The sequence below is a fragment of the Phocoena sinus genome, chromosome 3 (assembly GCF_008692025.1).
Source record: "Phocoena sinus isolate mPhoSin1 chromosome 3, mPhoSin1.pri, whole genome shotgun sequence".
NCBI lineage: Eukaryota > Metazoa > Chordata > Mammalia > Artiodactyla > Phocoenidae > Phocoena > Phocoena sinus.
In genome coordinates this window covers 25,691,746-25,710,677 of record NC_045765.1, presented here as the reverse complement: position 1 = coordinate 25,710,677, position 18,932 = coordinate 25,691,746, and the positions used below count along the sequence as shown (strand labels likewise).

General features: G+C 38.5%; 1 protein-coding gene across 4 annotated transcripts in view; it reads left to right on the top strand.

Moving 5' to 3' along the window:
* The window catches only part of RANBP17 (RAN binding protein 17), a 318,400-nt gene that overhangs the window by 226,201 nt on the left and 73,267 nt on the right, over window positions 1–18,932 (top strand). For all 4 annotated transcript variants that reach the window (XM_032626913.1, XM_032626914.1, XM_032626912.1 and 1 more), the window contains 3 exons: window positions 5,119–5,182; window positions 5,274–5,382; window positions 18,828–18,931. In XM_032626913.1, coding sequence (XP_032482804.1) covers window positions 5,119–5,182; window positions 5,274–5,382; window positions 18,828–18,931 — 277 coding nt within the window. The remainder of the gene's footprint in view (window positions 1–5,118; window positions 5,183–5,273; window positions 5,383–18,827; window position 18,932) is intronic.

Here is an 18,932-nt window from a genome sequence, read left to right as displayed (position 1 = left end):
CCCAGTACGAAGTGAAAATGTGGGGTGCCTTGTTCATAAATGATTAAGAATTTCAAGTCCTCATCAGCAGAGCATTGAACCAAGCAGAGGCCTTTATAAGCAGAGACCCCTGTGCAAGTGCATAGTCTGGACGCCCATGAAGCTGGCTCAGGTTATCTGTTAAAGAAAGAATTACTTCCATTTGGCTTCAGACTATCTAAGACTGGGGCTATCTCCCACAGTTCCTGTACACCAGGATTTGGTGAATCCTGAATGAGGTGGAGGGTCAGGAGAGACTAAAGGATGAAAGATGAAACAAGGGTCTAGAATGAAATCAGGGTGAAGGATGGAAGTAAAATTGGGTATGTCTGTTACAGGAAATATTTAGTAATAAACCGTAGTAATTCTGCTTTTGTGAAACAGTATTAAAATGTATTGCTTTATTTCAGCGAGTATCACCATCTCCAGATGGTTTTCAGAATGTTAAATAAAACTAGTTTCAGCTACATCCCTCAGGCATACTTCTATTAACATTTCTCATCAAAAGAAATGTTGATTTATTTCTTTGTTTGCTGTCTCTGTCATCTTTGGAAAAGTCATCTCGTAATTTATCTGCTCTATTTGTTTGTTTTTGTGCTGGCATCAAGGGTGAGAATCTGCTACTCCTCTTCTGTAGCCCACTTATGCAGGCCTTCTCTCAGTTCTTTATATATTCTTGCTTCACAGGATTACCTTCCTCGAGTATTGTTTTGATCTGATCATTTTTCTTCCCAAAAGCCCAGAGTCACTTCCACTTGCTTCTTGGGTCAAAGTAAAATTATCGATTTAAACTTGAGTTCTTTAATGGTACTTGACTTATTGAGTTCCCATAACTAATTTCCTGATCTACCACTCAACCACAATTTGTACTTTATACTTGGGCCAAGGAAATTTATTTTTGCCTTCCCCTTGACACCCTTCATTATCTTTCACTGAATTACCACATGTGCTGTTCTCTTCATTTGATCCATTGTAACTCACTTAGGTCTCTTTTAATTTTCAGGTTTAGCTAAAAACTTGGTAGAGCCATCCTGAAGTAGTTACAATCCTTAGTCACTATGTTAACTGAAAGAACATGAATGAGTCATTTAACTTCTCTGAGACTCAGTTTCTTCATCTGTAGAAAGGGAATATTACCTATCTCTTAGGATTTTGTAAGGATTAGATAAGATAATAAATACATAACAATATATCTATGTCATCTTACAATAATAAAGCACCTGGTTCTACTGATCCAGTCACATAGTAGGTGCTATTAAATACTTCATTTTCGTTCCTTTTCTTTTTCTTAATGTTCTTGGACACCTAGTTCTTATCTATATTTCTGGTGATGAATATAATATAGCCTAGTATTGGCTAGTCCTCTCTCCTATTAAGTTGTAAATTATTAGGGATTAGGACTCTTGTTTCCTTTCTCTATAGTTTCAAAACTTCATCACATAGCAGGCCTTTTGAACCTACTGTTACCTCTCCTACTGAGATACTAAACCTTAACTCTTAGTCCTTATAAGTAGTTATTAGTATCCCTTAAGATGTTTCATTTTGGTTATACCTGTTTGGATTTTTTTAGTTTAGTAGGGTTCATGAGCATAATTCTACTTTTGAAATAACTAAACTAATATTTCAGTAATTATGCTATATACCTACAGTATATTTATACTATATTACCTACAGTAATTTCCAACAGGTAATTTTCTTATCTGTGCACTTTCTTCTATCATCAGGATCTAATTCTATCTGTAATATTTGTAAATATGTATGGCTTTTACATAATGGCCTAGGTCAATACCACTATCCAGCCTCTTGTGCTTAGTGGATATCATGCATCTAATATACTACTTCTTCGATTCTAAAACAAATTTTGTCACATTTTAACACTTCTGTAAATAAAATGTTTTATAGCTGATGATACTTTAAAATACTTTTTCTTTCATAGCAGCTCATATCATAAGGATGTTTTTTATAATCCGTGGTGTTTTAGGATTGATGAAATATGGTGTTGCTCAGTAAAGACTTGATAGCATGAATTGAAGTCATACTTGGTGCTCCTGTGCCCCTTAGCTGCGGAAGTGTGTGGTACCTGTAACTTAAGAAACCAGGGCATTCTCAATTTGGTTATCCTTGTCTTCAAAGGCTGCAGATTTTCAAAATTTTGACCATCTCTTAGATCACCATGCTTTCAACTTTTTCTTGCCTTTCTCCATTTGTCATGCTAACTATCAGTAAGGCCATCTTCACCTTCGTCAGTGGTTTCGTAACAACATGGATATAGACAGAAATTTTATGAGCATTTTGTTTGTAAGTTAGTATCAGCCAGGTTATGGAGTTTGCTCAGTCCTGGATGTGATGAAGGCTCACTTATGAGTTGATGCATCCTAAAAGAACAGTTTCCCTGTCGCTTCTGGGACCTAGTTCCAGTTTCAGTTGTATCTCAAGAAGCTAGTGATCTCTGTAGAATCATTTGGCATCTTTAAGATTAAATGGATATGAGATAGCCTAGTGAAAAGAGCTTCTACTTTCACACAGACCTTTGACCTTTGGATTTGAATCTTGGCTCTACCATTTATAAGTTCCATGTGAGACCTTTATTAAGTTCTCTAACTCTACTGGACTTCTACTACTGTTGTTACTGTTAACCACCATTACCACGTGTACTGTTATAAACTGTTGTCAACAGGCCTCTGAAATCTAACCTAGTACTGCCACCCAACTAAAATGGTGCAACTTACAAGAACCCTAGTCTCTTAGAGAAGAATGAAGATTATAATGATGATGTATCTATTTACCTTTTTAAAAAAAATTACAGATCCTCTTAAGGACAATAAGTAGCTTTGAATTGAATTCCTATAGGGGAATATAAATATTCAGATGAACGCTCATTTTTTCCTTTATTGAAAAAGTTTAAAAATTCACTCTTAACCTTTTTTTTTTTTATTTAGAAGGTAATTAAAAGGCCGTGAGGCTGGCCTTGGTACAAAGTGCACGGATGCAGTTCTGCAGAAAGTGTGTCTTTGGCATATGAGATTCTTCCTGTGAATGTTCTGTTTATTGCTACCATAAATATTCTGTTGTCAAAACATGACTTGCTGTTTATTAGCAGCACTGACAGGAAGATTCCTATTAATGGCAGCATTCTTATTACCCATAGACCCTGTCACTTTTAACTTCGCAATTGTAAGCGAATTGTATTTGGTAATTACTTAAGATATTTCTTAGCTTATTGATCCCCACCCCTGTTTAACCGAGTGAAGTTTGAGTGGCAGTTCTTCGACTCAGTGATTTACACTAGAAAAAAATCATCAAATCTGCATCTTTGTAAGCAGGGAAAGACTTGCTACCTATCAGCCCTGATCTTGTTTCAACCTTCCAGAAACACATAGTGCATCGAGCACCCACTGAGAGCGATGTACTGGGGAAAATGCGTACATGCGGCCACTGCCCTTAGAAAGTTTACAGTATAATATACAGATAAGCAAACTATACAGTTGCTTAATATGCAACTGGAATGGGTTGCCTTAGAGTCAGAGGGGCTTGAATGTAAATCATTCTAATTGCCTGTCTTTTGGAAAGTTTTATTTCATTGTTTGAGTTTGTTTCCTCATTTGAAAAATAGAATCTATCTCATGGGATTGTGAGAATTAACCTTGCAAGTAGTAAGCATTCTGTAAAGGTTCATTCTCTGCTTCTTTGTATCTTCTCTCTGATTTACATTTAACAAAGACATTTGCATCATCTGATCCTTACAACAGTCCTCACAACCCAAGATAGCTTGGGTATATCCTCATTTGTTGAAGAGGAAAACTAAGGCTAAGAGTCACCGAGTATAGTACTCAGACTGTCATCCTGCTGATCGAATGGTGTAGTCAAGCTGAAAGCCCAGGTTTCCAAACTTTTGTTCCAGTGCATTTTCTACTCTTTTACACCCACATCTGAGTGCCTAAAATTTTAAATTAGGCTTATCAGCCCCACTGTACAGAGTTAATATACATCTGCATTTGGGAATGACGTGAAGGAAAAGAGCCAGTGTTTTCATTGGGACATAAATGGAACCATGTAAGATTATTACGGCTTGAAGAAAGGTGTGAGTAAGTATGTAGGGAATGCCCAAGAGGTGCCCTAGCTAGAGTAGGAGACACATGACTAGAAGACACTTAGGTAAACCCTAAGTAAGAGCAGAGGGTGTCTGTGTCCTGAATAGATGTTCTTAGAACCCACTTCAGCCCTTCTTTGATGACGGCATTAACCAGAAATTATTTAGGCTTTGTGATCGTGTTTGTGACTTTTCAACTCTATTCTCATTCTGAGTTGAACTGTTCAGGTGATAATGTGGTACAGTAGAAAGAACACAGCCTTTGTAATCAAACCTCGAGTCAAATGTCAGCACTCTCAGTCCACAGATGTATAATCTTGGGCAAGTAACTTAATTTCTCTGAGCTTCTGTTTTCTTATCCACAGATTAGACATAACAAGTAATATTTAACAATGTAATTATGAAGATTTGGTGGGTTCACAAATATAAAATGCCTTACACCTAGTAGGCACTTGAGAAGTATTAGGTCCTTTAAACCTGGCCTTCAGTACTTGAGGACATGCAGTCTGCTACATGCTCCTAATTGTATTCTGATTTTCTTCATCTAAAGCAGAACTTCCTTAGATTTCTACTAACTGAGCTCATGTGTCTTAGAATTGAATAATTTTCTCTTTCTTGATAGCCTATTATGGGTCTTTCATAATTATTTTTTATGAAATAATATTAAGTGAAAAGAAGTTCCATGTTACACCCAAAATGTAAAAAGGGTCAGTTTTAATTTTCCACTCTCAAGGCTTTAATAGTAAAAAACTTTTTGTCTTAATTATAAAAGTCATTCTCCCTTTCCATAACTAGAAAATGTGTAAGATAGGAAAAGTCATTGCACTGGTTAATAATGGATTATCATTCTTAACAGAATGGAAGGCATTTCTATAGGAATAATGCTCTTTAGAAGAAATATTTATTCTTCCTAAATAGGAACTGATGCCATTATAGTTCAGTGTCATTTTGTGATCTATTACTTACTGGTAAGACAATTGTATTTCCCCAGATTCCTTAACTTCTATTACCTATATCCTTTTAAAAAAACTTGTGAAGATAGATGCCGTGAAATTCATGTTAAAAAATCACACGGTGAGTCTTATTTCCTTTAATTAATGACTAGAGTTTTCCGGGTAGTTTAGGTAAAGCTTAGTAACTTTGGATGCTCTCTTGCTTTCATCAGAGTGAACACTTCCCCTTTCTTGGCATCAGTGACAGTTACAGTCTCGGTGACTGCAGGTGCCGAACAACCTTCTACACAGCCCTCACTCGTCTTCTGATGGTAGATCTAGGTAAGGTTAAGAATTTAAGCTTAATTAATAAGGGGTCAACAGTATACTTGTGTGAATAAAGAAGTGTCATATTTGTGAGTACCACATTTAACTTATTGGAATTTGCCATCTTTGACAGTTTTCTACAACTTTCCGAGATTTGAGCATTCACTTGTTAGCACCAGAGCCAAAAGGCAAATTTTTGTATATAAGGTGGTATTTTTCACTTCACATAGTACTTGTATTAACTCTTTACTTCAAAGCTGATTTTCTGGGTATCCTTTGATCCATTAATTTTACTGCTACAAAATCAAAGAATAATCGTAAATACAGAAAAGCTTTATAAACAAGGATTTTCTTTGTAATGGCATTTAATCTAGAAAAATATGGTAATGATGTAAATGTCCAACAACAGGGAATTATAAAATTATGGCATATCTACTTACTTGATGTAATAGTCTGTAGTCATTAAAAATTTTGACTTGAAGACAAAGTAATACATGAAGTTTTATGATATAATATTAAGCAAAAACGTAAGGTATTGAACTGTGCAAATGATGATGAGCATGCCCATTGGGAGGGAAAAAACAGTGCGTCAAAAAAAAAGCTTCAGTGAAATTCTTCAAAAATGTTAAATGTTGTCTTTGAGTAGTGCACTATAGGTGACTTTTCCTCATTTCTGGTTATTTGAAATTTTCCTTACTGTATTACTTTTCTAATGGGAAAAATTAACTTGTTTTTGTTTCATTGAAAAGCTGAAGTTAGCCAGAAGTATCCACAGGTAGATAGCGAGCTACCTTAAGATGGGCACTTAGGCCTCTCTGTGTTGAGCACGTTATGCTGGATTCCCATTTTCCCCCATGTTTGGATACTGCAGGTTAAATTAATCGGTTTATAGACATATGAGAGAATTCAATTAATGACGATATGATATCATCCTTAGAAAATATAAGACTGATGATACTTTTTCTTCCTTTCTCTTGCAATGTATTAACTGATCTATCAACTGAAACATGAATTTTTTTTAAACATGATCATACATAAGGAAAAGGGATAAATAATTTCATTTTGTATGTAAAAGGCATTGACCCTTGTAATGGAAAGGTGGCTAAAGCCTTCTCTGCTCCATATGTATGTTACTTTCATGCATTTCAACAGAATAAATCACCAGAAAGACAAACAGCCAAAAGTTGCAAAAAATACAACAAGAATGACTAAGGAGCTTAGTGGGATTGATTTCTAAAGAAAGATTAAAAGAACCATGTATGTAAAACTTGGCCAAGTGACAAGTAGGGCTTGAGGCAAAGAAAACTGTCTATAAATATTTGAAGAGTGTAAACCAGGCATGCAAAACCCAATCATCTGCTACCTTAGGCAAATGGAGGATCTGAGTGACAGCTTTGCATGCTGCACGCTGGCCTGTATTACCTCTCAGCTGCTGCCTTGGAGAGCAGAAGAGCAGCCCAGACTCTTTGTCATCGTCCTCCATAATCATTTAGAGAGCACCCTGTGCTGAGGTCTGAGGGCAAGACAAAGACCAGTCAGGCATACTGGCCCCTGCCCTCAAGGAGCTAGCCTTCTTGCTTTCCCTGTTGTCCAAGCATTAAAGGAGATAGTAACACCCTTGTCTAGACTTAATTTGTTTCCTAAGCCTTAAAAATGCTCTTTTAATGACCTGTCAAACAGAGTGAAAGAAGCAGGGAGACCAAAGTTAAACAGAACTGGCTAAAGGAAATTTCCTAGAAGGAGGTTCATGTCACGCACATCTTCAGGACCTGGAAATGGAATGAGTCAAGATCCTTTTTTGTACGGCCGTTATGGACAAAAGAACCCCTCATAAATCTGTGGTAGCTTAAACAACAGGATAGCACCGTCAGTATTCACAGCACTACTGCACTTATCTTTGCATTGGTAATTGATAGTCATGATGGTGGCCAGAAAGACCCTGCATTGCACGCTGCCTTTTTGAAGACTACATTTATTTAGTATTGCTTAATGTAAAACTGTGAGGTATGAGAAACTGAAGTAAAAATATATAATTGACTAATACGGTCTTATTAGCTTTCACACGATTTGATTCCTTTGAAATATTTAACCCAAGGACATATAAAGTATAAATTGAAATTTTTTGGTTCAGAGGGTTTTTTTTAAAGGTAAATATCTGCTACACCGAAAGCAGTTTTTAGATACCTTGGGAAAAAGGAAAGACAGGCTGTGTGGGAGTACCTGGTACATGGTAGATGCTTGATGTAAGTAAATCGAATCTGGGAATAGATAAAATGAAAAACAATAGCAGCTCCACTCATGGAACTTGTACATAGTTTGAAAAGAAACTTTTTTATTTATTAGTGTTTCTCACTTTTAAAAATAATTAAACGTGTATGACAGGCATCAAGTGATGATATGTGGTATATATTATCAGAGAGCTTCCTTCCCCTGTTACAAACCAGAGTTGCTCTTCTTCCCAAAATATGTTGAGCTCCTTTAGGGTGTAGACTTTGCCTTCTTCATATTTTCTAGTACCAATCTCAGTATCTCTACATTGTAGGTGCTCAGTTAGTATTTGGCGAATGAATGACACACAAGTATACTGTAACCAGAATGCCATAATCATGGCTCCTGAAATCAGCTCAGCCTGCTGTGTTCTCTCTGGGAGTAGTTTGATCATTGGACTCTCCAAGACAAAACAAACCAAGTGGCTGATTACTTTCGCAAGTGATTAGCTACACTTGGACACTCTTGTGCTCGACTAGTCACTTGTTGCTCTCTGTTCAAGTTATTACTTTACAGACAATCATTTGTTGAGTGCTGCTGAACACAGTTTTATTATTTGAAGCCTTGTCTCACAAACTAGATTGACTGGATGTTGCTGTCAGAATTCCTATATAGATGGCTCTGTACTTTTCTATTGGATGTTCACTGTCATGGAAACAAGGAAAGAAGAGGTAGTGATGTTGTCAAAAGAAGCACAGATCCATGTATTAAGTGAGAGAAATACTAGATCATGAGAATTCTTCTCAAATTAAACAGAAAAATTTGAAGAGGAACTTTTTATATCAGTGATTTTTTTGGGGGGGGGGTAAGAATCACATAGAAAAAACACCTAACCAACCTGCTTGCAAAGCATTGGATGTGATTCTTAGATTGAAATATAAAGCATATTCTAATTGGATCCTACAAAAGAAATTGAATATGCTTTGTGTATAAGCCCTGCACATTGGAGTGATTAAAAAAGGTGAAGAAATTGGGTGTCACATTAATTGATATTTACTTTGAAATGCATTTTGGTTTCTATTCAATAATTTGTACTTTGTGTGAATTTAATTAGGGGCTATGTGCCCCAGGTTGTATTTCAGATTAAAATGGGGGGGGAGGGTGTTGACAATAAACAGTTGTACCACTTTATCAAATTGCTCCTTGGCTGAACTAGACGAGATGTTCACTTGTATAAAGAACAGAATTGAAAGCATTTCATCGTCAGAATAATGATGTTTCATGTTGGCCACGTAGTTTAAGAAATTATAAAAATTAATGCAGGGCTTCCCTGGTGGCGCAGTGGTTAAGAATCCGCCTGCCAATGCAGGGGACACGGGTTCGAGCCCTGGTCCGGGAAGATCCCACATGCCACGGAGCAGCTAAGGCCGTGCGCCACAACTACTGAGCCTGCGCTGTAGAGCCCGCGAGCCACAACTACTGAAGCCCACATGCCTAGAGCCCATGCTCTGCAGCAAGAGAAGCCACCGCAATAAGAAGCCTGTGCACTGCAACGAAGAGTAGCCCCCGCTCACCGCAACTAGAGAAGAGCCTGCACGCAGAAACAAAGACCCAACGCAGCCAAAAATAAAAATAAATAAATTTTTTAAAAAAGAGAGAGAGTGAAAGAAAAAAAAATTAATGCAAAAAACTCCCTTCATGAGATAGCATACGTACAGGAGAAAATAGTAACTGACCAAGAATCACTTAAAGTTCCCAAGGTTATTTTTAAGTTAACTTTGTCAATCTAATAAACTAAAGGAAAGATAATATTACCCAAGTCAGTAAATGCGAACCTCCAGGGAGCTGTTCAGTGTAAACTACTTGAGTAAATAAAAACCTTCTATTTTGTTTAATTTGAATGGAGGTGAATTCAGCTGACAAATATTGCAGAGGGGAAGTGTGGGAAAGAGATACAACAAAGGATTTTGTTTTGTAGAGAACTAAATATTGTTAGTTGCAAATGAAGTTTTTACCAACCACAGATTTAGAATTGCTTGGTGTCATAGTTTATTTTCCTTGGACATTTTATGATTGCACCTTATCTTGAACTACTCAGATGAGAAGCATGTTGATGGGATCTGAGTAGTACCTTCCTCAGATATTCAAACTCTAACAAGCAGTCATACTTTTAATGATCACGGGGATACTAATATTAAAATGGTGTTTATAGACATTAAGAGAGAGTTCTCTCTTTAGGGATAAAGGTAGCATAGTATCCATTTACCTTTGTGGCTTATCATTGGTAATTGGCACCTGAAGATACCTGGCTTAAATTTGAAAATTTTTAAATAGCAAGTAAATGACTTGAATAAAAAGGGAAGAGTATTTTAGAAATAGCTACTAAAGATAGAAGTAAAAATACACTGAGGAAGGAAACTTTTCCTTTTCTTTATTAATAATAACGTTTGTTTACAAAGTTATAGTTTGCAGACCACTTTGACATACATTTTCCTATTTGATCTTCAGGACAGCCCACATGAAATAGGTATTATTGCATTGTTTATCCGTTAGAAAAGTGAGGTACAGAGATTAAATGACTTGCCGAAGGTCAGTCATATAACTTGTAGTCCTCTGACCACATATTCTCATTCACTTTTGCTAAACTGTTACTTTGCCTTTCACATTCTCAGTCAATTAGGCAGTGTAACTTTTTCTTCTTCATTTTTATTTGAACTGTTTGGACTGAATGATTGATTTGAGGTTCGGGGGCAGTGAGAAGAAGGGAGAAGGGATTACTTTCCAAACTTCTATCAAACAGATAAGATTCATGTTTATTATTTGTATATTACAGTTCTGTGGTCAGTGAAAGTCAAATGTAGTTTTTTTTTTTTTTTTTTTTTTTTTTATGCGTTACGCGGGCCTCTCACTGTTGTGGCCTCTCCCGTTGCGGAGGACAGGCTCCGGACGCGCAGGCTCAGCGGCCATGGCTCACGGGCCCAGCCGCTCCGCGGCATGTGGGATCTTCCCAGACCGGGGCACGAACCCGCGCCCCCTGCATCGGCAGGCGGACTCTCAACCACTGCGCCACCAGGGAAGCCCTCAAATGTAGTTTTTGAAATTTGTTCTTATGTCTAATAATTGGCTAAAGCATACTTCTTCTCATGGAAAAAATAACAGAGGTAGATATCCCAGGAGGATTTAGAAAGTGAGAAGCTTGCTCAGAAATAGCTGATGTTCTGATAAATAGGAAGAATACATCAATATATCACCTGTGTCCATGACTTGGCACAGACTATCTGGAAAATAGACATTTGGTGGGAGGAGGGGAAGTGGGCAATAGGGGTAAAAAAGCAGCTGGAAATACTTAGAATCTATAATGAGATAATTAAGACTAATTAGCTGGCCCTGTAGGCAGAAAGCAGCCCATTAAGTCCAGATCCAGTGTTAATAACTCACCTGGTTTTGAGGGTAGAGAGTCCAGAGCACCCCAGGGAATGAGATGCTTCAGGGATGAAACTTTGAGGATAGGTTTGCTAGAAAAGGAGTGAGTAGTCTGCAGTAGGCAGTGTATTTTTCTTCTGGGAACTAAAATAAACATTCTGGTTCCCTAGGGAGAGGAATTAAAGGGTGCCTCAGTTTTCTCATCTGTTAAATGGAAATATCTACTTTGAAGAGCTGTCATGTGGCTTAAATAAGATAAACATGTGTGAAAGGGCCTGGAACAATTTTCACAAAACAAGTACTCAGTATGTGTTAATCATGACAGATATTTTATTAAATGCACTGTTAGGGGCACTGACTGACACTGGGTCCTCAAAATGAGGCAGATCCAATACCCTTTATGCAGCTACTCTACCTTTAGAACTTGGGCTATTATTTTCCTATAGAAGCAAAGAGCTGATGACACTTCCTGACTGATACTAAAACATCTTGCCCTGCCCAAAACCATAAGTTATTTCAAAGCCAGCTAAAACTCCTAGGCAGTTTAGAGGGAAACTGAAATGAAAACCAAATTTGGGCCCAAGTTAAATCTGGCTATGCACATTTATCAAGGCTTTTTCTAATAGAACTTTATTTATTTTTATTTTTGGCTGCGTTGGGTCTTTGTTGCTGAGCTTGGGCTTTCTCTACTTGCGGCGAGCGGGGACTACTCTTTGTTGCGGTGCGCAGGCTTCTCATTGTGGTGGCTTCTCTTGTTGCAGAGCACAGGCTCCGGAAGCGCAGGCTCAGCGGCCATGGCTCACGGGCCCAGCCACACCACGGCATGTGGGATCTTCCCGGACCAGGGCTCGAACCCATGTCCCCTGCATTAGCAGGTGGATTCTTAACCACTGCACCACCAGGGAAGCCCCTCTAATAGAACTTTAGAAGTGCTATCCTAATAAAGTGCTGGGGAACAGCAGATGATATGGGCCTAGACCTACAGAAGTCACTGGCTCTTATGAGATTACCCACTGGTACTTAGTTTTAAACGGGTTACAGTTGTCCCTCAGTATACACAGGGGCTTAGTTCCAGGACACCCCACCCCCCCATACCAAAAGTTGCATTTGCTCAAGTCCTTATGTAAAATGTCATAGTTTTGCAAATAACCTACACACATCCCTCCCGTATACTTTCAATCATCTCTAGATTAATTATAATACCTAATACCATGTAAATGCTGGGTAAATAGTTGCCAGCCATGGCAAATTCAAGGTTTGCTTTTTGGAACTTTCTAGAATTTTCTTTCCTAAATATTTCTGGTCTCTGGTAGGTTGAATCTGAGGATGCGGAACTTATGGATATGGAGGGCCAGCTGTATTTTCTTCACTCACTGTCTGTGTATCTCCTTGTTTGCCTCTCTTAATTCTCATTAAGAGCTTCATGGCATTAGACCTGCTCTTTATTGATGTATTAGTTTCCTATTACTATTTTAACAAATTACCACAAACTTAATGGCTTAAATATTACAAATTTATTATTTTGTAATTCTGGAGGTCAGAAGCCCCAAATGGGTCTCATTGGGCTAAAATCAAGGTATTAACAGGGCAGTGTTCCTTTCTGGAGGCTCTGAGGAAGAATCTGTTCGCTTGCCTTTTGCAACTTAGAGGTTACCTGCTTTCCTTGGCTCATGGCCCCCTTTTCCAAGATTGGTCAAATTCTTCTCATGCTGCCATCTCCGATTTTCCCCTTCTGCTTCTCTCTAACACTTTCACGGACCTTGAGATTACATTGGACCCACCTTGATAACCCAGAATAATCTAATATTTTTAAGTCAGTTGATTGCAACCTTAATTCTCCTTTGTCATATAACCTAGCATACTCACAGATTCCAAGGATTAGGATGTAGACATCTTTGGGGGGCCATTATTCAGCCTACTACATTATTCAGCCTACTACTACCTATTACTAATACCAAACTATTTCACACAATACATATCATACAATAATTCCTCAGTAACTGTTGGCTACCATCATTTATTACTACTTGCTTCTCCTTGGCCACTCCCCAAACCCCCCAGCAACCCAGCTGCAATTTGCATTTGAATTTGAAGAAATGAGAAATTGCACTGTTTACATTTAAGGGGGGGAGGTGGAAAGCAAACCCAGATTTTTGGTGGTGTTGGTTTTGTGGGGGCAGTGACATTCTCATACCATAAAATTCATCCTGTGAAAGTGTATAATTCAGTGGTATTTAGAATATTCACAGGGTGTGCAACTGTCACCATTATCTGATTCCATAATATGTTCATCACCCCAGAAAGAAAGCCTGTACCTTAAAGTAGTCGCTCCTCATTACCCCTACCCCCAGCTCCTGGCAGCCACTAATCTACTATCTGTCTCTATGGATTTGCCCATTCTAGACATTTAGTGTGAGTGGAATCATATAATATGTGACCTTTGTATCTGGCTTCTTTCATGTACCATAATGTTTTTGAGGCTTATCCATATTTTAGCATACATCAGTACTTCATTCCGTTTTTTGGCTGACTCATATTCCATTGTACGGATATACCACATTTTGTTTATCCATTTATCAGTTGATGAACAGTTGGGTTGTTTCCACCTTTTGGCTATTATGATAATGGTGCTCTGAGCAGTCGTATGCTAAGTTTTTGTATGGACACATGCTTTCAGTTCTCTTGGGCATATACCTAGGAATAAAATTGCTGGGTCATACGACAACTCTGTGTTTAACTTTTTGACTAACTACCAAACTGTTTTCCACAGTGGCTGCATCATACTATATTGGCTTCACCATTATACATTCCCACCAATCTAGATTTTAAGTTATACAAAATAACAAATGAAGTGGCCTACAAATAAAATATCTGAGAGCCAACATACTAAAACAGTTACTATTTGTATTTTAATGTGACTTCTCTGAAGGAAAAAGAATTGAAATTCATAAAATGAATAACTTTTCTGTTGAATCAGATCCTCAGAAATCCAGTAGAGGGGATTTAGCTTTGGGCCTTCCCTAAAAGCTGATGTCAATTACAGATTGGCACTTGCCCTTGGCACTTGCCATCTACCTCTACAAGGATTAAATCATGAGCTGCTGCAGCTGCTGACTTTCAGCAGCCCCTGAAAGGAGTTCAGGGCGGAGAGCAGAGATGAGGCGCTCTGGGAAAAACTGGCAGAACAGGTCTTCGGATAGTTAGATATTTTCAGGAGCCGACTTTATGAGCCCAATTCTTGTATCTCCTCATATCTAGAAAAAGCACTAAGATCCTTCATGGTGACGTCTGCTCCTTGTGACTAGCAGTAACCTTCAGGAGACTAGCAGAAACCTTCTGCAAAAAATATGCGCTTGATTGCATGTACTCCCCCTTCACCCAAATCACATGTATACTGACCTTCTCCCCAACCTCTTTAGGGCAGTTTCTCAGAGCTATCTGAAATGCTGTCTCCCAGACTGTAGCCCTCATTTTGCCCGAAATAAAACATAACTCGCAATTCTCATGTTGTGCATTTTTTTAAGTTGACACTGAGGAATATTATTTTTATCTATGCATGACTGAGAACTTAGGATGTTACGTTAGTATTTACTTTCTGATGCCAATGAAAATAGTAGCCTATAAATTGGCACTTCACCCTCAAATTATACTGGTGTCTGGGCCCTCGTCTTGTTAGAAAAAAAAACTGGCAGCTTCCATTATTATTCATAAAATGATCACATGTAGATTTGGCATACTAAATATAATGTATGACTGCATACTTGAATGTAAAGTCGTAAGAGCACATGTTTTCTCTTTTCGTATCAGAAACAGTAAATGATACCTCCATGGGTAATACAAATGAGGAAAAAAGCCTTAATAGATGTTGTATAAAGTTGCATGAGGTAAAAAAAAATGACCAGTTTTCTAGCTTAGATGATACAACATATCACATTGCAATAATAGGAACAGTGCTAACTGAAACATAAACGTTTCTATAGGAATAATGCACCAGTGTGTCTCGTTTGCCTACCTTAAACTCAAGTGATTGCTGAGGAATTCCTTTCTCCTCACCAGAACCAAGCTAATTGTTCTTCACCCTCTTCTGACTTCATGCAACTGCAAAGTCGAGATTTTGTGACCCTGACTTCCGTCCCTACCTCTGACACCTTCCACCCCATCAGAGACATGAGGGGAGGAACATGAAGTTGGGGGGTAAAGCAGAACTCATTGGAGACCCTGGTTCACTGACATTTACCAGGCAGAGGATGTTGGACAAACTACTTAACTCCTTCAACCTCTCTGTTCACATGTAAAATGAAGGAAATCATCATACTGGTTTACAGCATTGTTGTGACTGGTAATGACTTACAACAGTGCTTTGAAGGTAGTAAGAGCTACATAGATGTTTGTTAAGTAAATTAAGTACCACATTCATTGACTGCACATAACAAGTACTCAAGAAATAACTACTGTTATTTAGTCACTACACAAATATTACTTGACCACCAGACCCTCCTCTAGGCACTGGGGATACAGTCGTGATCAAGACAGACCAAGTTCCTTCTCCAAGGAGCTTACATTCTAGTAGGAAAGACAATGAATAAATATGTAAATTAATAGCCAGTCATAGTAAGTCCCATAAGAACAGTGAAGTAGTTTATGGGGTGGGAAAGTAGGTGAGGGGGGAGGGCACACACTGTGGTACTGTTTTAGAGTGGTCAGTGAAGTCCTTTCTGAGGAAGTGACATTTAAGTAGAATTGCTGCTCACCTTGCTTTCTTTAGTATTTGCTCCTTGACTTCTCCCTTCACATTTCACATTTTGGTGGCTTTCTCTTGTGCTCCTGATGTCCCTATTTGCCTCAAAATTTGATTGAGGAAAGAGATGGAATCAGGAAGTTTTTTTGATCTGTAGCTCAGTATACTAAGGAAGGGTTTAAATGTTCAAGTTCTGAGTTTGTCTTTGTTCTGAGTAAACATCCTTACTTTGCTCCCAGAGGAAGGGTATTGGGCTGGCAGCCTCGTGGTCACATTTTATTTGACCACCATAATCACCTCTGTTAAGTTCATGTTAAACTCAAAACAACAAAAATGCTCCTGGCTATCATTTATTAAGTGCCAGACACTGAGCAAGGGGGCTTACAAGTGTTTTGTCATTTAATCCTCACAGCTAACTTTATGAAGTAAATATTATGTCTCTTAATTACAGATGAGTGAAGAGACTTTATCCAAAAGCAGACAGCTAATAGTAGCAGAACCAGGATTCAAGCATAGAACTTTCAAAGCATCCACTCTCTCTAGCACCCTTATCTGCCTGCAGTGATCATTATCACTGTTCTCATTAATTCCATACTAGAAGAGTAAGATTACATGGTTAAAATATAATGTATTATATATTTAAGGATTTGATGTTTGCTTCAGTTAGTAATTTTTCTATATTAGGTATTAAGAAAATAAGATAATTTTAAAATTTACCTTTAATTGAACAACTACTTTTCATTCAAATACAGTATTTCCCTAATATGTACCAGGCACTGTTCTAGGTGCATCATCTATTTTTCCTGTATATACATTTAATATACACAATAATCCTCAAAAGATAGATATTTATCCTTATTTTATAGATGAGAAAACTGAGACACAAAGTGATCAGCTAAGTATCCAAAGTTAAACAGTACGTGATGGAGCGAGACACTGGGTCTGTTTATTGCAGGGGCTTAACCTACATCATTCTCCTTCACAGAGAAATGAAAAGATGCAGTCTCGGTTCTCCAGAAGCAAAGCCAAAGATACTATCAGTGTAGGCTGATAGATCTAATAATTTACATATACATGTTACAAATTTTATCTCATTTAATCTCCACAGTAAGCTTCATCAAATGGTGGTAGTGGTAGAATGATATAGGTGGTATTATTAAGTGTTAGTATTAGCTATCTGCTAAAATATCTGCCATTCACAGCAGACTGATACATGCTATCTAAAGGATCAGACGACAAAATGCTGTGAGAACCCAAAGGGAGAAGGGGAATACTTGCAGTAGGATCTTAGTACTTGAAGGGGAGCTTAGCTCAGACATTAAGAAAGCTATCATTTGACCTGGGCTTTGAAAAATAAAACTGGCTCCTATAAAGGTCTCTAATGTTATCCCCAGTTGACAGAGGGTGTATCTAAGAGGAGTAACTTGGTCGCCTAGCTAGTTGACAGGGCAGGGCTTATAATTTGGAGTCAGACGTACTACCATTGCACCGCGAGGTCACTATAATTTAGTTTACCTTCCCCTTCACCTAGCGCCCTGATCCTTGTGTCGAACAGCATGCTAGGAAAGACTCATTGGCCTTTTGACATCTCTTTCTGAAGAAAGCTGAGTCCCTGAATCTGTTGGACTCCAGAAACAAAGTATGTAAGGTTAAAGGGAAAAGAGAAGTCACAAAAGATCGGGGTCAGCCAGATCAGCCACTCCTTAAGAGTCAAAAGATCCTGAATCTGCCATTGATTTTCTGTGTATGTGGCCTTGGACCTCGCTCTCCTTATCTGTAGAATAATATATAGGCCAGTGTTTCTCAAACATTTGCATGCATCTGAGTTACCTGGAAAGCTTCCTTCTTAAAACAAAAATTGCTGGATCTGGGATGAACTGGGTTTTTATATCTAACATGTTCCCAGGTAATGCTGATGCTGCTAGGTCAAGGACCAAACTTTGAGAACCACTGATCTCTTCTCTGAGATCTTATTTCCTCTCTAATTCTCTACTTAAAAAACTGCTAGGGCTTCCCTGGTGGCACAGTGGTTGGGAGTCCGCCTGCCGATGCAGGGGACGCGGGTTCGTGCCCCGGTCCGGGAGGATCCCACATGCCGCGGAGCGGCTGGGCCCGTGAGCCATGGCCGCTGAGCCTGCGCGTCCGGAGCCTGTGCTCCGCGACGGGAGAGGCCACGGCAGTGAGAGGCCCGCGTACCGCAAAAAAAAAAAAAAAAAAACTGCTAGCATAGAAATCAGGAGGTCTGGACAGTATAGTTACACCTCCACTAAGTATGCTACCTTGAGCAGTCGCTTAAGGTTTCTCCGCCTGTTTCTTCGTCAGTAAAGTGGGACTCACAATTCCCTGTGGCATAGGATGAATGAGAAAACATTCTCATTTGAAGGAAACCCCTTTTGAAAAGGATAAATTACCTTTTTGTGTAAATTGTGTAACATATCCATTTGTTAAATGGAGATTCTCCCTTCAAAGTGAAAAAACAATAGAAAATGTCTCTTTTCCCTTTTTTATGTAAAGAAAAAGAAGCTTATTGCAAAAGGAAGTGTACTCAATGGAGAATGTACTTAAAATCCAAATGACCCATGAGGGACCCCATCCCGTTTGGAGATAAAAGTTTCCCTGACATCTGTTTAACAAATTAATAAAAAAGAACATAAATAAAAGAGAATAATAACTTAGGGCTATCTGGGCACCTGAGTCTGTGAGCCCTTTAGGGCCTTGGCATCTAAAGAGAAAGGGAAAAAAGATCCTGTTCTCTGAGGCTTTGAAAGTGCCTTTCCTTGAGGCATTAGGGAAGCTCTGGGGGCCCTAAGAGCTGAAGGGCTGAGAAGCCTGGGGCATGAGTCTATTTGATCCAATAAAGAGCCAGGAAAAAAAATGGCTGGTAAGTAATTTTGCTATTTCATTTGGTGCAAAAGAGAAGGCAAAACACCAGAATATTCAATGAGCCAAAGCACAAAATGTGGTATGGATGTGAATGCAGGCTGACGCCTTCTCAAGAACGTTTCTAAGCCTGAATGAAGCACTCACTGTGGAGGCTAATGGACGATAGCATGCATCTTAAAGCGTAATGACCCTTTTGTTTTTCTGATAGGCGAAGATGAGGACGAATTTGAGAATTTCATGCTGCCTCTTACAGTCTCTTTTGAAACAGTGTTACAGATATTCAATAACAACTTTAAACAAGAAGATGTAAAGG